The sequence below is a fragment of the Lolium rigidum genome, chromosome 5, assembly GCF_022539505.1.
Source record: "Lolium rigidum isolate FL_2022 chromosome 5, APGP_CSIRO_Lrig_0.1, whole genome shotgun sequence".
In the NCBI taxonomy this organism is placed as follows: Eukaryota; Viridiplantae; Streptophyta; class Magnoliopsida; order Poales; family Poaceae; genus Lolium; species Lolium rigidum.
Genome location: NC_061512.1, coordinates 125796643 through 125821096, shown reverse-complemented (window position 1 = coordinate 125821096; position 24454 = coordinate 125796643). Strand labels below are relative to the sequence as shown.

The 24454-nt window shown below is 47.9% G+C and overlaps 4 protein-coding genes across 5 annotated transcripts; 2 read left to right on the top strand and 2 right to left on the bottom strand.

The window, feature by feature from the left end:
- The first annotated feature begins 6114 nt into the window (after positions 1 to 6114).
- On the top strand, positions 6115 to 7561 carry LOC124658192 (phosphoglycerate mutase-like protein 4). The gene is made up of 5 exons (XM_047196602.1): positions 6115 to 6323; positions 6409 to 6519; positions 6629 to 6751; positions 7032 to 7107; positions 7196 to 7561. Exons 1-5 carry the CDS (start codon positions 6159 to 6161, stop codon positions 7414 to 7416), a joined length of 696 nt encoding a protein of 231 aa, XP_047052558.1. The 5' UTR covers positions 6115 to 6158; the 3' UTR covers positions 7417 to 7561.
- Positions 7562 to 12271: 4710 nt separating this feature from the next.
- On the bottom strand, positions 12272 to 13627 carry LOC124654670 (tryptamine benzoyltransferase 1-like). The gene has a single exon (XM_047193665.1). The coding sequence runs from the start codon at positions 13625 to 13627 to the stop codon at positions 12272 to 12274; it is 1356 nt and encodes a 451-aa protein (XP_047049621.1).
- Positions 13628 to 19144: 5517 nt separating this feature from the next.
- Positions 19145 to 20656, top strand: LOC124651286 (cytochrome P450 94A2-like). Its single transcript, XM_047190390.1, has one exon. The coding sequence runs from the start codon at positions 19319 to 19321 to the stop codon at positions 20654 to 20656; it is 1338 nt and encodes a 445-aa protein (XP_047046346.1). The 5' UTR covers positions 19145 to 19318.
- A 240-nt stretch (positions 20657 to 20896) lies between these two features.
- On the bottom strand, positions 20897 to 23763 carry LOC124655391 (pentatricopeptide repeat-containing protein At1g52620-like). 2 transcript variants are annotated; one of them, XM_047194295.1, is made up of 3 exons: positions 22133 to 23763; positions 21859 to 21981; positions 20897 to 21601 (listed from the first exon to the last, which is right to left on the bottom strand). In XM_047194295.1, exons 1-2 carry the CDS (start codon positions 23710 to 23712, stop codon positions 21966 to 21968), a joined length of 1596 nt encoding a protein of 531 aa, XP_047050251.1. In that variant the 5' UTR covers positions 23713 to 23763; the 3' UTR covers positions 20897 to 21601; positions 21859 to 21965. The 2 variants fall into 2 exon arrangements, with proteins under 2 accessions (XP_047050251.1, XP_047050250.1); XM_047194294.1 differs by having other exon boundaries at positions 21859 to 23763.
- Between the last annotated feature and the right edge of the window lie 691 nt (positions 23764 to 24454).

The window sequence follows — 24454 nt, the reverse complement described above, 5'->3', positions numbered from 1 at the left end:
TCATGCGCGTATTCCTCGTCTCTCGTTTTACATCGGCCGAGACTCGGGGGCAACGAGCCCGGTAGATTGCTCGTTGAAGGGCCGGTGCGTTGTTATCGGCTCATCACACATTGGCAAAGTGGGCAAATCGGCAAGGTCGGTAGGAGAGGCAAATCGGCTCAATCAAACTCGAAGAAATCGGCAAAATCAAAGTGGGGAACAATTCTTCATTGATAAGCGGGATTTCTTACATAAAGAACTGAATTGCTCTCAAAAGGAAATACGAGGGGATACATTGCCCCATCTACCACTACCGACCCTATGACGGAGGTCCTATCTACGGGCCGTCATTGTCCTCATCATCATCCTCCGAGCTCTCATCGGCACTGCTGCCGATGGGCTCTTCGTCGCTACTCCCGTAGCCCTCCATGGGGGCCTCATCCCCATCCTCGTCGTCGCTGCTGTCGTCGTCCCACCACATGCGAAGGCGCTTCGCTGGTGGGTAGCCTTCGAGGGAGTCGTCATCGTCGTCGTCCTCCTCCTCCTCTTCTTCCTCCATCAACCCCTCGGAGGAGGTGAAGTCGTCCCAGGAGAAGCGATCGTCATCGCTCTCCTCCTCCGATTCCCCGTCGGCGAGGAAACGGAGGTCGCTCTCCCCGTCCGTCGAGGACCGGTCGTCCTCGGACCGGATGGAGAAGTCATGATCCGACTCCTCCCCGGCCGCAATGGCGCGGCGGGTATTGGCCGCATGGGCTGCCGCCGGGTTGTGCTCCGGCGTCGGTTCGCGGGACATGGAGGACCTGGCCGGAGGAGTCCGATGGGGCTGAGGAGGAAGAAGACATGATGGTGCAGGAGGGTTTTTGGGCTGCTAATGTGAGGATGCGGGGCAGAACTGTTCGTAGCGGTTAAATAAAGGGGGATGGTGAAAATTCAATGCCACAGCAGTTTCCGAGGAAGTGGTGTTTGAAAGAAAGAGAAAAGACTGCCAAATCACGCGGAGAAGTTGAGAAGGCAAGTCATCATGATAACGGATACTGCGACGGTTCTGCCACGACATGACCCGACGAAGGAAAGCAGAGTGATTTTGGAATTACCAATTCCAAAACCAGGGGGGCATGTGTTATCACCAAGATTTGACCGAGTCAGAGGTGGGCCGCAGTCAAGATGGGCTTAAGGAAATATACGTGGAGAATTATATGAATCGGCCTGTTGGGTTTAAGTGCCCGTGTATCTGTAACATTTTAGACCTATGTTGAGTTTAGAGATAGAATCTTAGTCGTGCACGGTTTAGTGCACGCCCACATTAGAAAGTCCCCTGGACTATAAATATGTACCTAGGGTTTATGGAATAAACAACAACTCACGTTCAACCCCAAAAACAAACCAATCTCGGCGCATCGCCAACTCCTTCGTCTCGAGGGTTTCTATCGGGTAAGCGACATGCTGCCTAGATCGCATCTTGCGATCTAGGCAGCACAAGCCCCACGTTGTTCATGCGTTGCTCGTATCGAAGCGCTTTTGATGGCGAGCAACGTAGTTATCATTAGATGTGTTAGGGTTAGCATTGTTCTTCGTTTAAGCATGCTTACGTAGTGCAACCCTTGCATATCTAGCCGTCCTCACGCCTATCTCAGGTGTGGGGGCGGCACCCCGCTTGATCATTATTTAGTAGATCCGATCCGTTACGATTGCTCCTTGTTCTACAAGGATTAGTTTAATATCCGCAATAGTTTGGCCTTACAAAGGGGGAGGATCCTGTGGCACGTAGGGTGGCGTTCGCAAGTCCTAAACGGGATGTTCCTAGGATCAACTTCATGTTGGTTTTTTGGCCTTGTTTAGGATCGGCTTACGAGCACCGTGCGTGGCCATCCGGCCCAACCTGGAGTAGGATGATCCGATTATGTGGTGAAAACCCTAAATCGTCGTAGATCTCATTAGCTTCATCTTGATCAAGCAGGACCACCAAGTATTCGTACACCCCGTACGGATCATGGGTGGATCGGCTCTTTGAGCCGATTCACGAGATAACCCGAGAGCCGATCGAGGCTCGTATTTAACGTTTACATGTATGCCCCGCAGGAAACTAAGCGAGGCAATCTCATCACCTTCCCGACCGGGTATAGGTCAGGTGGCACGCCCTTGCACTTCGCAACGCCGCGTGTGACCAGAAGAGCATTGCGGGCCGTCGCTCGGAGGGGTCTCAGCCAGCCGCAGCTCTAGGCTCCCCCCGGCTCTACAGTGTTGACAAGGCCGCTGCCCGCCGGTGGGTTTTGGCAGTCAACACTCGTCTACAATACCTGAGGGTCTTTTCGTCGGTGCCGGGCCGATCCAAAGCTCATCTCGCCGGCGTCGCCGGTGGAGATAAGCGGAGGAGAGGCGCCGGGGTAGATATGTTAGCTAGGGTTTACGCCAGCTTGCCGGTAGGGGGCTCTATGCCTAGTAGTGGAGGCGGAAGTCGAGATCTGGCCCCTGAATCTTGGCTGCTATAGGGTCATATCTCCTTCTTCTTCTTCTCCGGTGGCCGGAGGGGAGAGGGATGGAAGGGGCTGGCGCTTCCTTCAATAAAGAAGCGGCGGAGCACCACCTGATGAAGCGCGGAAGCTGCGGGCGTCATACTTTCCTGGCCGGCCTTGGCGGCGAGGGGGAAAGCATGCGCTCGTCGGTGAAAGGAGTCGGCGACAAGCTCCTGGCCGGCCGTGGAGGCGAGGAGGAACGCACACACGCCGCCGCCAGTTCTTCTGCATCATCCAGGAGGTCCTATCTGCACTGGATTCGAGTGGTGGTGGCCAGCCATCGGCTCGGCTTCTCCCTGACCTGCCATGGTGGCAAGGATGGAGAAGCAGCCGATTCGCCGCCTATCGCCTGTCGGAGCCAGATGCTGCCCAAGAGGTGCTTTGGAGCTGCGTCTTCTTCGCCGTTGCTGTTGTTCTTGCAGTGTTCGTCCAGGGAAGCTCTTCTGCGGGGGACATATGTCGGCGTTGCCCTGCCCCTGCATCATATGGCCGATTGGCGGCCCTTCTCCTGGAGATCTGACTTCCCAAGGACCAAGAAGTCCAAGGGGAAGAGCTTCTTCTTCCACCACGACGCCGGACCAAGCGGTTCGTCCCCGGCGCCGGTGTTCGCTCGCTGGTGGAGCGACTCTACGGCGATTCTCTTCTGCGGTGCAGAGCAAGGACCTGATCGCGTTTTCCAATTTCTTTTGAGGGTCCTTCCTGTAATTGTTTGGTCCTTATCCAGAAATCCCCTGATCTGTAGAGGTTTTTCTGCAAATTGTACCCACCGCCTGTTTAATACTAGCAGCAGCTTCTAGGGTCTTTGGACCCTACCTTGTTCAAAAAAAAACTCAACGTCTTCCAAATACCGGGTATCACTAGGCAATGGGTCCTCGTGAAGGTCGGTGGCATCATGCACCTCGACAGAAACAACACTGTGGGCGATGCATTCGCGGCCATGGGTCTTTAACCGATGAACGAGAGTACTTCCTCCGCCCGCGAATAAGTATGTTTTTTTTTTACTTTTTTGAAGTTAAATATTTTCTAAATTAACCGAACTTTTTACGAAAAAATAGCAACTTATGTGACATCAAGTTACTATATTATTCAACCGATGTTAATTTTGTGTCATAAATGACGAAACTTTTCCTAGTGAGTTAATCAAAGTTAACAAGGTTTAACTTAAGACATGTCTTAACGCGTACCCTTATTTGCGGACTGAGGGAGTATACATGAGAGAGTGGCATTTGTTCCATGCACGAGACCTCTCGTGCAGGGCCTAATCTCTCTATTGCACTTTTTGCATGTCCCATACTGTCTCTATTTACTATTTTTTTGCGGAGAATCTTTTAGCTTCTTTCTCTTTCATTAGTACTAGTTCTAAAATGTAAAATTTCTATAGCTTTTAAACCAGAATTTCAATTGGAACACCATTTGAATATTTGGGTTCCTAGTGAAGTGAGCTTCAAAACAATACCAATATTGGACATATTTTGACTATTTTAAAATCAACTTTTGAAACTTCATGAAAAACTTAATGAAGTCTAGTGAAAATATTTTTTGAAACAATTTTTCATTGTGTTTCGAACTTCATTAATCTTAGTTGGTAAATAAATGATAACTGAATTAGAATTCATTGTGTTCCCAGCGAAGAGATTTGTTGTGCACCATCATGTTTAAATTAGTTTCATTGGGTGTCAAAGTCGATCATGATGTTTCATTACATTTCATTATGCAGGTTTTGAATATTTTTTGTGTTTGTGGAAACTTATATACATCTAATTTTGTTAATTATATTTTGATAAATTTTATATTTCGAGGTTCATGAAACTCCATGAAACTTGGTGAAACTTGATAGAACTTTATGAAATAAAGCTTATTTTGAGCCCTCCTCATAATTGGTCTTTTTTTAAGCCCTCCTCATTTGGAACACAAAAATGTATTTGGAATATAAATCTGACATTTAGTTTAAAAGATAGAATACATATAAAATTTAGAATTCATTGAAAAGGCATGTGTTAATTAAGAGGAGAGTTGAAGGTACGTGGTGGCAGGTTAAACAATAATATTCTTGCATGCTACTCATACGTGGTTCCCTTTCCAAATTAACACTTAGACCGTGATATCACAACTATTTATTATTTTGAACTTTAAATAATTATTTAAATAAACATTAATAGTTAAGTAATAATAATATTTATGCAGAGGATGCAATTATTAATTTATTTTAAAAAAATAAAATTTCTAAATTTCTGGAAAAAACTAAAATTTTCCTGCTTTCATATTTCCATTTGGAATTTTGATAATCTAAAATAATGCCAACCGGGTAAATCTTGGTGAATTCAATTGTAACTTTTTCCCATGGTTATTTTGATATATTATAATTTTTTTCCGATATCGTATGCAAAAGTTAATGCCATTTTACCTAGAAATAAAAAAATGCAGAAAAAGTCGAAATTCAAAGTTGCTAATTTTCCCTAATAGTAGGTTGCGTAACATACATGAATCTCAAACAATTTTATTTTTATTTTTTGACATTCAGTTGAAACTTAAAAAGGCGATCCCACGGGGAGGGTGCATGGAGGGGGAAAAAAGCCCTCCTCGTAGCTCTAACACTGTGACAACGCCGTCATGGCCTGGCTTTGGAGGGGCGCGTGTCCAGGCCTATGCCGATGGCCCGGAGGACGCCGAGGGTAGCTGCCGGCATAGCGTTTCCTACGCCGAGGGCATCGCTACGCCGACAGCTCTCTTCTTGGCGGGCTGGCATGGCCGAGCCATACGCTGACAGCACCGGCTTTTGGCCGTCGGCGTATCAGCAGACCGTCGGCGCCTTACGCTATTCCTGTAGTGTAAGTTGAAGAGAGAGGTGTTTCAAATCTTGATGCAAGCCTGTGCGGAACATCTCGTGCGGGAGAAGAGCTTTAATTTCTCATGCCCTTCTTGGTCTAGTTCGTGTGGTGCATGTATTAGAAATACGTGATGTAACCCGGGTACTCCGGAATCCGTTTCACGGTGTGGTCAGAAATACGTATTTTTGGACCTTTAAAAATTCCAAATTAAATTTTTGCATGTAGAAGATGCACGTATGTATACTCATGCCATTTTTTATACCTGAATTCAAAAAAGTATATATTTTGGACAAATATGACAAGTTTCAGATGAATAGTATGAAGGAAACTCATCCACGCAATAACAATAATTTCTGTAACTTAGAGGTCGGGTCAACTAGGTAACTTAGTGCTGGGTAAGTTTAACCGGGTTCCGTAGTATCTAGGTTTCAAAAAAAAATCGCTTTAATGCATGTATCCCGTGATTTAGACCTGCATTTTTTGTATTATCTTCTTGGCGCGTCGTCGTAAATTAAAGCGTTTTTGTGCTTATCCATTGTCGTCCCTTGCTGATTGTTGGTGTCCTCCCACATTTTCTCAGGGAGAGCATCTTCTTCGTAGATAAACTGACTGACTGAGAAGCGATTAGTTGTTGCTCTTGTCAGCTTCCGTTGCTTTTATTAAAATAAGAGCACAAGATGCCGGCCAGGTTTACAGTCAAAGTAATGATAAGATAAACGCAGTGGTTTCTTTCGTGGAAGCTGCATATACCAGCAAGTAGTAGGAGTAGTAATTAACACCGGAGATATCTTATGCTCGCTTGTCTGTAGCAGGTAGTAGACGCCAGCCACACACCACCATGGCCGATCGAGCAGCGACGTCTCGTCCCGCATCGATCGGCGTCAAGCAGTTGGCGGAGGTGGTGGTGGTGCGGCACGGCGAGACTTCATGGAACGCCTCTCATATTATCCAGGGGCAAATGGATCCGGAGCTCAACGAGATCGGCAGAAGCCAAGCTCGAGTGGTACGCACGGTTCCTCGAATCATGATGCAGGAACATAGCAAAAGAATTTATCTAAGGTCTTGTCTGAATTTGAACTTGATGGAAGGTCGCGCGTCGGCTGTCGAGGGAAGCCAAGCCAGCCGCCGTGTACTCCTCCGATCTCAGGCGCGCCTCCGAGACCGCTCAGATCATAGCCACAGCCTGCGGCGTATCCAATGTGTGTATGCACGACACACTCGGTCCATCTCAGTCTGAGCTAGCTAGTAGTTAATCTATCGGTTGCTGATTTTATGGATGTATTTCTTGATCCGTTCGTTTGATTTCAGCTGGTGTTTGATCCGGCGCTGAGGGAGAGGCACATGGGAGATCTCCACGGCCTGGTATTCGACGACGCCGTCAGAAGGAACCCTGAGATCTTCTCTTGGAATGGAAGGAACCAAGAAATCCCCGTAAGCTTCCATACTTCTGTCGAAAAGCATGTTCTACTCACCGTGTATGTTTACTCTCTTTTCAATTTGTACGTAGTTCACATTGAAATATCTAAAGCATCTTATAATTTGAAACGGACATGTCAAACCTTTGTCAATTCCAACACAAGTAGAGCAATATTAATTTGTGAAATTCCAGCATTCCAACCATATGATTCCAACAGATAAACCAACTTCACGAGAAAATTTATCTTGCATTGCGTCGAAAATTTTGTGATCAAGCATTCCCCAATTTCTGTAGGGTGGTGGGGAGAGCCTTGATCAGCTGTCGCAGCGGTGTGTCTCGTACCTGAACACTGTCGCTGAGAAACACAAGGGTAAGCATGCAATTCTCGCCCCTGACAATCTGTGACTAGTCCATCGTCGATTGAGAATCCTTACATATGTGACATGCTGCGTTGACAGGGGAGCGTGTGATCGTGGTCACCCATGGCGCGAGCACTGAGGAGCTCTGCTTGCACGCCGACCCAACAAGCCCGGTGCGCGGGAAGCTTTTCAACACTTCGATCTGCCTGTTCCGTATCGGCGGCGGCGAATGGATCCTTGAGAAGGCCGGCGACGTCGCCCATCTCGGCCAAGGCGGGTTTCTGGAGGACGCGTTCGGCGGCGATGGCGCGTCTGCCTGACCGCGATGTGCTGCTGCTGGCGTTTCCATTTCGCAGATGCATTCGCCAGTTCACAGCTTTACACGAAGCTGATTAGACCGGCCAATATTATTGCGTTGTTGTTTTGGAATTGCACAGGTTTACACGAAATTTCTTTGGGTCGCTGGAGTGAACTTGAACTTCTCGCGTGTCATTGGTAGAGTCGAAAGTTTGATTTGGCAAGGGTCGACCAGCCACTGGCTATACATTGCGATCGGTGGAGTCCGGCTGCCTTCCCGAAAGATTCAGAGAGTTTGTTGAATTCTGGGTCGCACTTGTCGGACCGGGAGAAGCTTCCTTTAACTGTGATGATTTCATTGGGTCCTATCTTCAACAGGAGGGAGCTGTAATGTGCGAAAACCTGTTGGGTAGCCGGAGGTTGATCCAATGCCGCCATCACTTCATCGTACTCTTTCAAAGCTGCCTCGTATTCCTCCCAGTTCATCGGAGAAAAGTCATCAAGGCCCAACTCGAAAGCGTCCAGGATAGATTCTTTTGTCTCTTCGGCTATGATGAGTTCGTCGGATCCTACGGTCCCCTCGGGAGTGGTTTTCCGGACGTGGTTTCCACGTTGTAGACGAAGTGACACCTTTACTTCACAAACATGGGCGAGAGCCTGACGGATCTGCATCGGTCTTCCACCGTCATGTTCACCGAGGGGGTGGCTTAGGTGGACTTTGAAAATTCTATATATGCGGCGGATCTGGCCAATGGCGGAGTCTGCCCAGATCGATCTTCCACAATCGTGTCCTGCTCAATGGTGGTTCGTGCGGGGTTTTTTCCGGCAAACCTGGCTGAGTTCCTAGTTTCGCCGATGAAGATGTGAATTTCACCGACGGGTACAACAGCAGTGGACTACATTCTCCCTGACCGGAACGCAGCACTAGTCGTTGGGGACAATGGGGATGTTCCCGATGTAGAGGACGCGCCCGATGGCGACAGTGTCGCCAATGCCTCCGAAGGCGGATCCCTCTCGGATCCGGCCTCCCGACGCTGCTGGCCCCACGGTAGGCGTCAATCGTCGTTGCGTGTTCGACGAGTCTCCGATGAGGGGAGCCTCATGGAGGGGAGACAGAGGGGGAGCCATGGGGCGAGGAGTTACCAGGACGGGGTCACACAAGTTACCCAGCTTTAGACCTCGCAACGGCAGCGAGATCTTACGTGCTGCTATAATTCACTATAAGGCAACGGGTGTGAGATTACAATGACTTGTGTCTTGCCGCTAGGGCTTCCAGGATGCGGCTTATAAAAGCTCCAAATCTAGGGTTATAGGGATAGAGATCTAGCTGGATACGACTAAGTCTAGACTACGTACAAAATTCCTTATCTTGCGCGTCACGGATCCGATCTCCTTTGACTTTGGACCGAATCCAGCAGCTTCGTCTCCAACCGGATCCTACCTCCGGAATCTGGACAGCTGGTGGGTTGTATACCTCACCACCATCTTTGGATCATCCGGACTTACCGCGAATTAGAACCGTACACCTAGTTGGTATATCCCAACATGTATAGTACCATGTAGAGAGCTATTGGCTACTTTAAGTATATGTGATATTGGTTGTCAAAATATAGAAAGATTGAGCCTAAAAGATTCCTAGTTTAATAAGTCACGCAAGCCAAAGTGAATTTTCTGCAATCCCCCTTGTACTAGTCCTACCCGGACTCCAATTCGAAACTACATCCACGCTGCTATACATATGCCTGTCAGCCCTGAGCCCTCCGCCAAACCACCGACCGCCGCGGCCTCTATTCTTCTGGGAGTAGCAACCCCCTCGACGGTCGACGCGTAGGTCCGATCATCTACCTCTCTTGCTCCATCCGTCGTCGCTAGATCGGGTCACAGCTACTCTTCTTCTTCTACAAACAGCAGAGTAACAGCGACCACTGCAACGCCCCGAGGCGGGGAACAAAAATTGCTCGTGCCCTAGATTTGTACCTTAGTTCTTGATAGTTTCCGAGTGTGCCGCGTTGACCAAATTGTACCCCGAATTGCATCTTTGGCGATTTCGATCCAGTTGACTGGGATCCGGTTTCCAAGGGTTGAAACAAATCCTGTCTTGGCTACACAAACTGAAGATTGTTTTCTATCGAAAAAAAGAAGGTACTCCATTAAGGTACATGTGTTTATTTATTGATTTTACTGTGTTCTTCTACATTTGGGAAACACGATTATTAACCCATTCTTGCTTGTGCAGGATACAATGCAGCAAAATATTGAAGATGAGCTGAAGGAGCTCAAGAACAAGGCTAGGTTCATTTCCTGTCTTATCAGCGGTGAAATAAAAATAATCGTTATGAGGGACTTGGAAGAGCTGCTACAAGCCATTATAGCCAAGGGATTTGATCGCCTCCCAAAGGAAGGGCAGATGATAAGTATGGACATAGATATGGTGAGCAATCCTGATGTCGTCGATTATGCCTATCTCATCAGTATGCGTGTTCGTTGCATAAGCAAGGAGTACTTGTGTACTCTTGCTGAGCAAACGAAGAAAATTGAAGCTGAACTCGCAAGAAAAGATACAAAAAGTGTAAGTACACTCTTCATTAATTGTTTCCGATGATGTTCCATATATATCCTTTTTAACTCGTTAGCGTTTCATACAGTTGCGCCACGGAGCTTGCAAGAAGGCTGAATCAGATAGAGAGGTTATGGTAGACACGAGGAGCAAAGACAGTGAGGTATTTGATGCAGCACCAGGACTGAAGCCAATGCTTTTAAGAAGGTTTAATATTCTTTCCCATGAAACATTTGGACCTATCGTAGTCAAATTTTGGTAAAAAGAAAAGGATCTTTAAGCATTTGTTTGTGAGTTTCATAAGTGAGATAAACATGATGTTTACAATTCTGTTTGTCAAAATTAATTAATATAGACATTTCTTACAGAAAGATTAATGCTAATTGTAGCAATTTTTGCATACATAGAAACTGAGGGCACACAAAGGTATCAACAAAAGAGCAAAAGGAATCAAGCAATACAGGCGTACTAACAGCACATCTTAAGACAGCCAAGCAAGGCAAACTGATTGGTGCACAATGGCAGTATCGGAAACTATAGAACAGTTATCAAAAAAATCATAGGGCAAAAACCATCAGCCAAGATCCTTTGTAGTTTGCCTGGTCTATCTAGTCAGGCTGGTTCCACCACTGCACAGTGGTGCAAGCCCTTCAACGGGCACTGAAGACATGGAGCCTTCACACTTCCAATAAAATCTGAAGCATGTTGGCGACGAGTCCTATTTTGTATCTGCGTACGGTATACGCTACAATTATATGGTTGATCAGAGATATTAAGAAGTCTTAATTTTGAATCATGTAGAAGCTGAATCTGTTATTCCTTTTGTAGTTTTGTTGTGACATATGCGTTATGTGTACATCAATTGGGTCGAGGTGTCGGCTGGTGTCTTGACTAAGGAGGCATTCAGCTAGTGTTCTTTTTCTTCTTTCAATAAGGTGGTTTTTATTTTAATCTCTTGGGTTTGCTTGTGCAAATATCTATAACATGTTTATTTTTATTAATTTTAAATGAATGGTGGAGCTATGGGTTTTCTGCTAAAAAATACTAGTCTCCCCGTTCGAAAATTATTGTCGTGAGTTTAGTTAAAATTTGATCCAAAATTACGACAATAATTATGGAATGGAGGAGTATTTCTTAGTTGCTTCGGAGCGAGGGTCATCTAGTAACTAGTATGTCTATTGTGATTCAAGCATGTATAATGGGATGAGAAGATTACTAATGTAAGTTGAGAAATAACTATTTCTAAATAGACTGAAATATTGTCACTCCAAATACAGGAGTGCAAAATCACAAACTTTCAGACTCCATAAGATCCGAAACATAATTGGTAGTGCACACTTGGCTACGGGTTGAGTTTCAACTTTTTTTTTTTTGCTTTGTAATTCTACGTTGGAGATCTACAACCTAAGAATTGTCTAAAACCCATATTTTCTTTGAGTCTTTATATAAACATATTTCCTTTCAGCTTCTAGTGTGAGGGCTGATGCTAGATGTGAACCGTGAATTTACGATAATCATGCCTTCCTAACCAATTTTTGTTTATTTTATCCTTTACTAATTATTATTGTTTTCCATTTTATGGTTACTTTCCACTACATGTTATGAAGTTAGCTTACCACAGTATCCTAGAAACACAAAAGAAGAACTTAGATACACAACCTGCAAAAAGTTTATGTGGTCCCCCCCCCCCCCTTTATTATTCGAGTTCTTATTTTTCTTGTGTTATGGTATGAATATACCATATCAATTTGTTATCTGTGGATGATGGATGGGATTTCATGGATAGATAACCAGTTCCAATAGACTTATGGAACGTTCCCGTTCCCATGCATCCAACAGGAATTGAACCCTCAAACTTACCGATTATGAGTTGGGTGCTTTAACCATTCAGCCATGGATGCTTAACATGGATCATCGTACATTGTAAATAACAGATTTTCATATAGAAAGACATATCATAGAAAAATGAAATCAAAAGCATTAGAAGATGACTATGAAAACACCTCTTTTGATCATCGAATTGAATTGAAAGAGAGATTGAGAGAGATCAAGAATCCTATTTTTTGCTATTTGAATAGATCCAATTCTATTGAATCTGACTCAAAGTTATCATTTCTCTTTTAGAAAATAACCTTGGGCTAGGGTTTAGAATTTAGGGTTAAATATATAAGAACACAGCCGATCAACTGCTATGATCACTTCTTCCTATCACCTGGCCAAGTGAATTAAAGCATTTATTCATAATTCGAATTATCGATGCAGTAACTACTTTCTACTAGTAGTACAACATTGTTTCTCTTTATGGCTAGCTTGCTCAATGTTTAATCCATAGTGTAAGCAATCGCGCTGAGCTCGCTGGCATGTTTCTTCCAAAGCGCGACGAACACGTCCACGCCGCTCCCTTTGCGCAGGCTGGGCATGAGCACCACCACCCCGTCCTGCGGCACCTTCCCCGGCAGGAACCCGACGAGCCGGCCGCCGCACCCGAAGTCCAAGCGGTGCAGGTCCAGGTGCAGCCAGCTGTCGGCCTCCACGTCCGGCGACAGCATGCCCGCCTCGTCCGCGCACGCCGGCTCCAGCTCCTCGTCGCCGCCGCCGTGCAGCGCCCCGAAGTCCAGGAACGACTGGAAGTACCGCCCGTCGACGGCGCGGATCCCCGCGCGGACCAGCGCCGCGGCGTCGGCGAGGGTGCCGCTGGCCAGGTCCGCCGCTCGCGCCCCGGAGGTCGCCGTGAGGACGACGTTCCCGAAGAACCCCTCGGCCGGCAGGGCGCCCGTCCCGGCCAGCCGCCCGCGGCCGTTCACCGCGACGCGTATCGACGTGCGCGTCGCGCCGTCGTCGGCGACGCCTAGCCCGCGCGCGATCGTGATCTTTCGCCAGACGTGCGCCGACACGGTCTCGAAGGTGGTGTACCTGCCGTGCGCGCGGCGCTTGAGCTCGGCCACGAACTCGCTCGTGTAGTGCAGCAGCGTGTTGGATATCTCGGAGTGGTCTACGTGATGATCATCAGCCTCGGATGGCGGCTTGTCCTCGCGGGCCGCCGCGTGCGACGATGACAGTGGCAGGAACTCGGCGGCACGGTGCTCGAACTCGCAGCGCGGGGGGCGGCGCGGCACGAGCGCGGTGGGTCCGTACGGCACGGGGGCGCGGCCGACGTCGAGGCCGCGGACGGCGTCGGCCCAGGCGTGGAGGAACGTGGTCATGGAGTGGCCGTCGGCGGCCTGGTGGTGCGCGGACGAGGCGAGCACGATCCCGCCGCACGCGAAGCGGTTGATCTGGAGCATGAGCACGTGGCGCGCGGCGCCTCTGGCGACCTTGGGGTGGAGCCGCGCGAGGCCCGGGGACGGCGCGAGCGGGAGGTGTTCGGAGAGCGCGGAGGACGGCACGGTAGCCTCGACGACGAGCGCGCCCGTGCCGCCTTCCCCGGTGACGTGGCACGGACGGGCCGCGCCCGGGCCGCCACGGTCGAGGCGCGCGGCGGTGAGAAGCGGGAAGCGCGGGAGCGTGGCGGCGAGGGCGTCGAGGAGCGCCTGGTTGGTCGGGTTGGGCGGCGAGAAGGCGAAGAGGACCGTGACGTGGTAGGTCGGCGCTGCGAGGTCGAACACGGTGAGCGGCACCTCGGCCGACGGCGCGGCCGGCGGCGGCATGACGAGCGTCCTCTGCACCTGCACGTCCATGATCTCCATGCGTAGCTAAGTAGGGGAAGCACGTAAGACACAAGCAGTGAACAACACTCGAGCTTGTGTGTTGCATAGGGTGGCGAGAGCATACGTATATATAGCACTGCACACCGTAAGGGCATCTCATCTCACTTCTAAACGCACGTTTTGCGTTCGTGGACGTCGCAGGATACATGCGCTCGTCACCGGAAGAAATGGTGTGGTGTGGTGTTGAGCTGGACGAGTCGCAGCTGCACGGGGGACAAACCACTGAGTTGCGGCCACCGGGAGGACTTCAGGTACTGGGTAGTAGCAAGATCATATCAGAGGTCAAAGTTGCGGCCATCATCAGGACTTGAGGAGATCGCCGTAGCGAAACGACGACGACAATGGCTGGCCGGGGGAGAGCCGATAGGGCACTGGGCCGATTGTGGCATGGCCCCTTGCGTATGGTTACCGAGCAAACCCTACTTGGGCTGACTAGCGCGCCTCCCTAAAATCACGAGCTACAGAGTTCATTTCGTGCATTTTTTTTTTGGCCCAATTTGTGGAGCAAGAGTCATCGCATTATCCTTTTTTTTTTGCGAATAGAACACTGACATTAAAAAAAACAGCGAACAGTACAAAGCATTCCAAAAAAAAAAAATTACAACGTGATCCTTGAGAGGATCTTCAACCTCCAGACCGTGTCGACGGCGTGTCGCCGCTGCCGCTCCTCCCTGAGTCGGCTTGACGTTGTTGGTTGTGGATGAGAAGTCGCCGAACGGGTCAAGAAGACCACATCCGTTCCGAAGACGAAGAAGAAGTATGAACTGCCGCTGAAGCTCCTTGACGATCCGAAGATCCCCACAGCCAGGCGAAAACCTCGAAGACGACACCACTCCCAGAAGCCTCTCGACGTTGCCGCCGAGATGGGGTTGAAGCCGGGGAGACCTTATTGCACGAGGCGGCGCCACCACCACCTGAGCACCGCCCCTACAAACGGAGAACGGAACCCACAAAACAGGGGGTGAAGCCCTCCCGCCGACGAGGGCCGCGATCCGCCGCACCCCCATGGCCCGAAGGCCACAGAGATGGGGCAGATCGGCGGCGGCGCCAGCAGGAGGCAAGGAAGACCTAGATCGCGAGAGCCTCACATGAGTCATCGCATTATCCATATACCACTCCTTCCTTTGGGGCTTCATATGGTCCTATATGTAAAAAACATCTAATGCACGCAAATATTTGGATAGCATATATTTATCATACTATGAAATTTGCTACGAGTTGATTTTTATTTATTATTTTATTTTAGTATTGATAAAGCTGTAGTGAACATATATATTCATGAGCAAACAAACATCTAGAATGCGCATGTGAATTTTAAAAAAAAATTGTTTTCATAGAGGTAGGCTAAATAACCTAACAGGTTAAAGGAAGTAATCACACAACACATAGAATAAAATTTCACAGTAACCTACTCAGTACACATGCTTCTGTATAGAATTGGGTAACATATGATTTTGACAGCAGAAACCGGTCAATTTTGACAGCAGAAACCGGTCAATTTAGGGATTTTGAGATGAAAGGTGTCAATCAACCAGTAGCAACCCACGGGCTAATTTGCTAGTCATACCTATACATAATTACATATATATAATAATAATAATAAAGGAGCTAAGATTTTACCAAAATTTTCATCCAACAGTTTTTAGACCGTTTTGCCCTCCACCAGAATCCATAATACGCGGACATACCACGGTACCGGTTGGTTTATTTTTCTTCTCCCACCCTGGCCGAACGAACGGCGCCACAAACCAACAGATTTGGCACCCATATCAAAAAAAAAAAAAAAAAAAAAAAAAAACAGATTTGGCACCGCTGGCCTCCTTTCGGCCATCCCGCGGCGACGCAGCCGGCGAAAATGACTCCCCGGTCCGCCTCCCATGGTAGCGCTTCGCGTTGGAGGTTCCGCCGACCAAGTGCTAGCGAAGCTGCAGCCGCGTTAACCAAAGCTTGTCCGACCGCGAGCTCTGCCAGTCTGCCATACCCGATCTCAAGATCTGTTTCCCCTGTCCAAGATTCTCCGTCGTTCCCGTGCCGGCGTTCGCCGCCCCGTACATGATCCGGACCTCCTGACATCTAGCACCTCCAAGTGCACAAGGTAAGGGTGGGAGGTGCCTCTTGACTACTTCGTGAGGTTTGGGAAGTTGTGGCCGTGCGTGGCCTCTCCGCTTCAGCTGCGGGAAGAGTTCCCAATCCGCCATATGCACGAGCTCCAGATGCGAGAATCTGTTTCCAAGAAACCCAACAAGGGAGCTGCACCTCCTCCATGAGAGAGAAGTATGGAACCAAGTTGACTGTTGTTCTGATATATGTCAGTGAACACTATTATTATGGGTGGAAAGAGCAATATTTGAGAGGTGCTCCGGTCAAAACTTTGATAGCTACGCATGTTCCTTTGCCACCAATGGGGAGATTAATCAAGCGTTGAGGATCGAGTTGCTTCATTGGACATGAAACAGACTTAAGAAAAGTCGAGAAACAATGCATGCCCTTCATCAAGTTGAAACGAGGAACTTTAAAAAAAAAAATTCCCTTTAAAATTTTGAATACACACACTAGAAATCCTGGGCCCGCCCCTGGTCCCCATGCTTTGAATTTGAAGATTCCTTTTGGTGATATAGTTGAGACTTGAGCATGTAGAGGTCCTGTTAGCGTGTGATGGAATTGCTCTTGCCAAAGCTGCCAACCATGTTTCTACGGTGAACAAGATTGCCTTCCCCTGCGGTTTACATGACCTGGCAGGAATCTAAAGCCTAAAACTGAGCTTAAGGTACACTGTTGGCTTGCACTATACCATTGATATGATTTTTTTTTTTTTTTTGCTTATTTCTGTGGACATGTCGAATTATTTCCGTAGGCATGTTGAAGTTACATTAGATTTGGAAAAATAAAATTCCTTGCTATACTGATGCTACAATATGCATCTCTACCAATTTTGGTGTTTGAAATAATAGTATATTAACGGATAGTCGAGGCAGCATATTTCATGGGCGGACCTAGAGGGTGGGCCGGGTGGGACATGGCCCACCCTGAATTTTCAAAAAATGACTACCATATCAACACTTAGGCAGCATCGATCCGATCAAATAGCTCATAGAATGACCTATGTACATTCCATTGGGGCGACCCCTGTACTTTCCCGCTCGTCCTAGGTTCATTCTACACCCCTACTTGTGACGGGAATGTGATTGAGCGCAGACAACTCCACTCCGGTGGCCGGCGGGTGATGTATGCGAGGATACAACACATGATCTTTCACTCGGTGACAACACGACCGCAATGCAAGAAGGAAGGAAGTTGGCCATGGATCGGATGGGCCATGGTAGGTTGGGCGCACAACAGCGACCCGAGCAGCTCAAGCAGAAGTCGATTTTCGTTTTGGATTATTGTTGTAATTGCATAATTGACCATGGAGATGAATGGTGATATTATGTCCCTTTTCTGGAATCAATTTTACTCATTCATGTTATTACATACTTGTATCTATACTGCATGTGATAGATTCTCATGTTTAATTTTGTACAAAAAAGTTTATCTGAAAAACTAACCGGAGCACTTGCATACACCATATGACCACTAATCACATTTAAAACAAGTTGTATCCAAAGTAATTTTATGTCTATATATTATTATTGTATATACGGTTCCAATACGATGTGCACTCCACGCACATGTTGTGAACTTCTACGAAATCTAACTTGCAAGAAAAAATTGCCAATGGTTAGAAATATCTATAAGTATAGGTACCTAACAATAAACCAGAACCACAACTAAGATATTTATTTGATTGTACGATTTATAGATCTGTATCATGGTAATTGTGGATATTAACATATATATATGTATATATATATAATTTAATAATTTTAGTAACAGGTGAAAAATATTTTAAGTAAAACTTTATTGCAAAATAAATTTAAATTTGAAGAAAAAACTATGTATTGTATTCATTACAGTTGTACAAAAGAGAACTAATATCCGAAAATAGTGCAATGTTGTTAGTTAAGCAATCTAGTAATCTAAAATTATACTCAATTTTGCTATAATATGATTAGGATAGTTTAATACAAGTATAAAAGTTTTGTATAAAATATCTTGCCATTTAAAAAAATATTTGTTCGACTATAATGTCATAATATTTCATCAGCTACTTACATTTATAGTTTGTAAATTTTAACTAATGAGCAAGTGGAATTTTTCTTTTACACTGTGCCCATCCTCCAGTTCATTCCTGGGTTGGCCACTGGCATATCTGTTATCTTTTTCCATCGTTGTATTGTATTACCCTGTATCAACTAAAAGTAGTCAGACAAATATGATCAATCACGGCAAAAAAATTTGATGTCTAAACTCATAATTTTAGTACAATTATACTCGTAATAATATTTGTATCTCCATGGTCTCAATAACTCACGGATACTTGGAAACTTTAATATTTATTATACTGAGAAACATACTTTCTACTATGTTTGCATGCCATTTGAGTTCCTCCATCATGTGATTTTGTGGATTATTTATTGAACTTATTACGACTGATAATTTCACTAGATAATATATTTTATTTACTTTTCATGTGTATTTACTTTACATTTCTCTATATATCTGCGCTGGAGCAAATGACCATAACATATAGGAGCAACGCCTCCGTCGACATCGCCATGAAGTGTGTGCAATTGATCCTTCTAGCTGCTTCTTTTCTTGCTAGGTTTCGTTGTTCATCAATCTGACCTGTGGTACAGTTTGCGATGTTTGTACAAGAGGTACATGGAAATCCTGAGCTTAAAGTTCATAGTAGCAACGCACGGGCATATTTCCTTGTATATCTAATAAAGTGTGGAGAAGTGGAAGATAGGCCATGCACGGGACATCCTGTGCATGTAAGAATCGATGTTCTCCCAGCTGGACCCAAACCATCTCGAATAAAAACATTCGGACCGCAAAAGAACACTCGGACCGAAGAAGATGTTATTCAAAAGGGACACATCCAAAAAAAAAAAAACATCTTCCTCATTACCTAAGTTTTGAACTCAACTTGATCTATCTAGACCTTCTGGTCTTACGATATTTGTCTTAGCCTGATTATAAGACTAAAAGTTTTCTAAGCCGCGTTTCCTCTCACATTCCACCTAGATTAAACAAGTACAACTGCCGTACATGAATCTTCATTGTCCAGTTGCTTGACCTGCAATGCAAAGCTTCTATCTTGGGCAACAAGCACACCACAAGTCGCCAATTTGCCATGTAATGGTGGGGGACATGGCCAGAAACATCATCAAAATAATTTAATCATCCAACTTCAGATTAGATTGGGTTGGAGTTGGACAGTGCGACTTTGCTCCCTCTAGGATGCAGCTTGTATATAAATCAGGAGGCACAGTCAATCCATACATCCACAGTTCGATACAGTAAGAAGAGAGCATACAAAGTCAAAAATCAATGGACCTCCACTGTTGTTCTTGTTCGCAGCTCCTCCCCTTCCTCCTCCTGCTTCCTCCCGTACTGTGCATCTCCTACCACGTTGCAAGAAATCTGGCAAAGAAGAAGCCGGCCACCCATGGCGTGAAAGCCCACCCGCTGGTCGGCTACCTCCCGGCGTTCCTCAAGAACCGCGACCGCTTCCTCGACTGGTCTACCGAGCTCATCGTCGGCAGCCCGGAGCTGAGGATGGGGTTTTGGATCCCCGGGATGAACACCGGCATCATCACCGGCAACCCCGCCGACGTGGAGCACATTCTCCGCGCCAACTTCGCCAACTACCCCAAAGGCGAGCGGTCCATCTCCATGCTGGTGGACTTCCTGGGCCACGGCCTCTTCAACTCCGACGGCGAGCAGTGGCTGTGGCAGCGCAAGAATGCCAGCACGGAGTTCAGCACGCGGTCGCTGCGCGGCTTCGTGGTCGACGCGGTGCAGTCCGAGGTCCGGGACAGGCTGCTCCCGCTGCTTCGACGCGCGGCGGGCAGCGGCGTGGTGCTGGACATGGAGGACGTGCTGGAGCGGTTCGCGTTCGACACCATCTGCATGGTCTCGTTCGGTCATGACCCGTGCTGCCTCGCCGACGGTGGGGCCTCGGCGGAGGGGAAGTCAGACTTCATGCGCGCGTTCGGCGAGGCGCAGGAGCTCGCCGTTGGCAGGTTCCTGGACCCCGTTGGGGCCTCCTGGAAGATCAAGAAGTGGCTCAACATCGGCACGGAGCGCCGGCTGAAGAAGGCCATCGCGGACGTCCACGGGTTCGCCATGGAGATCGTCCGCGCGCGCCGCTCCCAGGCAATGACATCTGCGAAGGAAAACAGAAACAGAGACGACGTGCTGTCGAGGTTCGTGGCGAGTGAGGAGCACGGCGACGACGAGACGCTCCGGGACATGGTGCTGAGCTTCCTGATCGCCGGGCGCGAGACGACATCCTCAGCGCTGACGTGGTTCTTCTGGCTCGTGTCCTCCCGGCCGGACGTGGCGGCGCGCGTCGCCGAGGAGGTCCACTCGGTCCGGGCGTCGGTGGGCACCGCCCCGGGCGAGCCGTTCGGGTTCGACGCGCTCCGGGAGATGCACTACCTGCACGCGGCGCTGACGGAGTCGATGCGGCTGTACCCGCTGGTGCCGATAGACTCGCAGTCGTGTGCGGCAGACGACATGCTCCCGGACGGCACGCACGTCGGGGCGGGGTGGTCCGTGACGTACAGCGCCTACGCAATGGGACGGCTGGAGGCGATATGGGGCGAGGACTGCGCGGAGTTCAGGCCGGAGCGGTGGCTGGGCGACGACGGCGCGTTCCGGCCGGAGAGCCCGTTCCGGTACACGGTGTTCCACGCCGGGCCAAGGACTTGTCTTGGCAAGGAGATGGCGTACGTGCAGATGAAGTCGATCGTTGCCAGCGTGCTTGAAGAATTCGCTGTCGACGTCGTCCAGAAGAACCCTGCCGGCGGCGTGCCGGAGCACGTGCTCTCCGTGACGCTGAAGATGAAGGGTGGTTTGCCTGTGCAAATAAGGAGAAGGATGGAAGCGTAGTTGTGTGCTGAATGTTCAGAAGTGTGGGTTAACAATAATGTCTGTAATTCAAATTTGATTCTGTTGTTCCTTTTGCATCTGGAATAAAAAGTGATTCAGTTTGGCTCTGTTGATACTAGCTGGTCAATTAAATACAACTGAACCGTACTACTTGCAAAGCAAAGATGAAACGCTTTTTAATTGGGGTTTAACCGTACCTGAAAAGAGGACTTCTGTCAGAAATGAAATAGGGGTTTAACATTCTGCAGGGTTTTTTCTTTCTCATTAATTTCAGATGAATACTGTACAGCAGTGATGATATCGCTCTATAGTATACTTTTCAGATACTGGGCTCCTCCCTACTCGCTAGTGATGATACAACATTCCAACAGTTTGTATTAACTTGTGTTACCTTTTGTTGTTCCAGCCATCAGTATGCTGAAGTGATATACACCCTAGAAGTGATGTACCTACATGACCCAGAATTTCATCACTCCATAGTTTTTTCAGTTACCACTAGAATCAAACTCGGAATTTTTTGGTCCTCGGTCCTGAGAAAGAGCACCAGGCCTCACCAAACCAGAGTGCGGATGCAACTTTCAGTTGAAGTAGATGCCCTAGTTTTCTGTCCCTTGCTAGTACAGGTCTAATGACGGATATTGCTTCCGTCAACCTTCTTTTGCTCACAAGAAATCCCGAATTCCTCCTCGCAAATCTGTAGGCTCATGGAAGATCAGCCAACTTCTGGAATCAGGACACTCTTACCGCTGTTGAGTGTTTGTGTACACCAAATTCCAACAGCCAAAGCAGTTCTATAAAGCTCCTCCCAATGTTGGTAAGTATCAGGAACACTATGCTCTGATAACCCTGAGCGTAGCTCTACAGCTGGATGCACAGCTCATTCACCTGCTTAACTGAAGACCACTTCCCTTTTGGACGCAAATGTGAAAACGGCATCTTCTCGAGCTGACAAAAACGAAAAGGCAATCCCAAGATCATAATCTGAAGGCATAGCTATACAAGTATAGTGCAACAGAACAAATGCTTCTCCTAACATGTAAAGCACATAATTAGTGCAGTAGAAAGTATGCATATCCATTTTTAGCAAATTGATATTGTTCTTAGAAAGTCATGGAATATAAGCAAATCATAAAGAACTTTTCACAAGAGATTCAATCAATGTCTAAACTCATATATTAATAATATGATATCAAGATTATTACCTTCAGTGAGACCAATTCCATGGAAGATCTAGTTATGCTAATAGCATTACCAACTTTGAGTGCTGGTGGGAATGTCCTGTAGGTATATATTACACACCATCCTGATCTTACTGTCTCGATTTGCTGAGGTTGAGAATCGAGGAAATGTTTTCCTTAGTCAAACTTATGCTCCAATTGTTATGAGGATCTACATTCTTCGAGATATAACTGCAGGGCACTAGAGACTTCACAACTAACTGATTTTGCTACATATTGGTTAAATAGTATTGTGTACCTCGAGGCTATCTCAAGTTGATCTCGCCGAAATTCATTCGGAAGGATGCTCCTCCAATCCTTTGATTTGCCAACAGAACAAAAGCCATACAGAAGTGAAATGAAAGTGACAGAGTCTGGTGAGTACCCTTTGTTTGCCATCTTATCTATTATGTCCAATGCCTTTCCAAGCATATTATGTCTGCACATGCTAAAGATAATAGAATTGTAAGCTGAATTTCTTGGACCCCATTTGTCATTAACCAAACCCTTGAATATGTCCAAAAGAGCATGTTTGTCATGCATCTTAACTGTACTACTGCAGTTTGGACTGATGATACAAGCCATACTGTTAGTGAGACCAGTAACTAAGCAATGCAGTGTGATATCGCTAGGAGAACACCGATTAAGCAACATGTGTTCGAAATACACATCAGCTTTGATCACTTCATCCTTTTTAAACAGGCTGCCAATTAGAATGGTATAAGTTATCACATTTGGAAACAGGCCATCAGATTGCATGCTTGCGAACAGACCTTCTGCAGCATATGTATCACCTAGCTTGCAGTATCCATTTATTAGTGACGAGTAGGTAACAACATTTGGTCGGCATCTTCGTTTCATCATATCACACAATAACCTTAGAGCTCCAATGATATTACCTTGTTTACCATAGCCAGTGATAAGTGTAGTATATGTAAACTCATCTGGGATACACCCAACCTTTCTCATGCTGTTCATGCATAGAATAGCCTCATTCATCATTCCAAACTGGCAGTATCCTTTTATCATAGCATTATAGCCAACAACGTCAGGGTGTACACCCTTTTGTTCCATGAATTCGAAGATTTTCCTTGCCTCACCAAGATTCTCACTCCTAATGAACCCATCGATCAATGTGGTGTAGACAAATTTATCAGGGTGGACATTTTGCTCGAGCATCTCCGCGAGAAGGTTCCTAGCTGCAGGAAGCATCTTTTTCTTGCATAGGCCACTAATCAATACATTGTATATGTTAACATCAGGAATAAGCTGTCTCGCTGTCATCTTCTCACGAACAAGCAAGGCCTCGCTGACTTGCCCAGCAACAACAAGACCATGAATCAGGGCACCAAATGTAACCACGTCAGGAGTATACCCTCTTTCCATCATTTCCACAAGCAAATTAGATGCAGCCATCACTTCTCCTCTAGTGCAGAAGCCATGAATCAGTGAAGTATAGCTAATTAGATTTGGGTTTACATCCCTCCTAATGGCCTCCCTCAGAAGACGCTCAGCTTCTAGAACACGGCCCTCCCGGCACAATCCAGATATCAAAGTATTAAAAGTGACGACATCTGGGTCGCAGCCGCTCGCAAACATCTGCTTCAAGACCGCCATTGCCTGAGCCGCAGACCGGCATTTGCATAAAGCATCGATGACACTGTTATAAATCTGGACATTGGGCGACAACCTTCTTTCTCGCATCTCCGAAAGCAAACAAGTAATCTTCTCCAGATCACCCTTCCTCCCGAGCCAGCTCATAAGAGTCCCATACGTTACCAGGGTTGGCAGTAACGCCTTGGTCTCCATCTCACCCAAGAGCAACAGCGCCCTGCCCATGTCCCCGCGCCGACAATACCCATCGATCAAGACATTGTAGAACACGGTATGCGGCACGCACCCGGCCCCCCACCTCGCCTCGATCAACTTCAACCCCTTCTCGACCTGCCCTTCCAAGCACAGGCCCCTGACCATGACGCACGTGCTGTAATCATCCGCGCCGCCTTCCTCGGCAAGCATTTCGTCATACAGCTTGCGGGCGTCCTTCCACCGCCGCCTCTCCACAAGGAGCCTGAGGAGGCGGTTGACGTGGGCCGCCGCAGGGAGCGTTCCGTGTTGTGCTCTGACGCGCTCGCACGTCTCGGCGGCCTTCGCTTCCATCCCGGCGTCGGCGTAGGCGGCCATGAGCGCGCCGAGGCAGGCGCGCGTGGGCGCGACGCCCGCGTGGGACATGTCCTGGAGCGTGGCTTCCACGGCGTCGAAGCGTGCGGACCGGGCGAGGAGGCGCAGGAGGGCGGAGTGCGCGATGGGCGTGGCGGCGGGGATGGCGTCATTGTGGCGGTGGCGGGAGTGGGAGCGCGACCACGAGAGGAGCGCGAGGGCGAGGTCGGGGTCGGGCAGGGACTCGACGGCGTCGGCGAGACGGCCGTCGGAGAGCGGGGACGGGAGGAGCGCGGCGAGGGAGCGGGCCCAGGCCGGATTGGTGGAGCGGGTGGCGAGGAGCTGCGCGAGCGACGCCGCGAGGGCGGGGGAGACCGGGCTGTGGCTGCGGCGGCGGCTGGGAAGGGCGGTGATGCGGGGC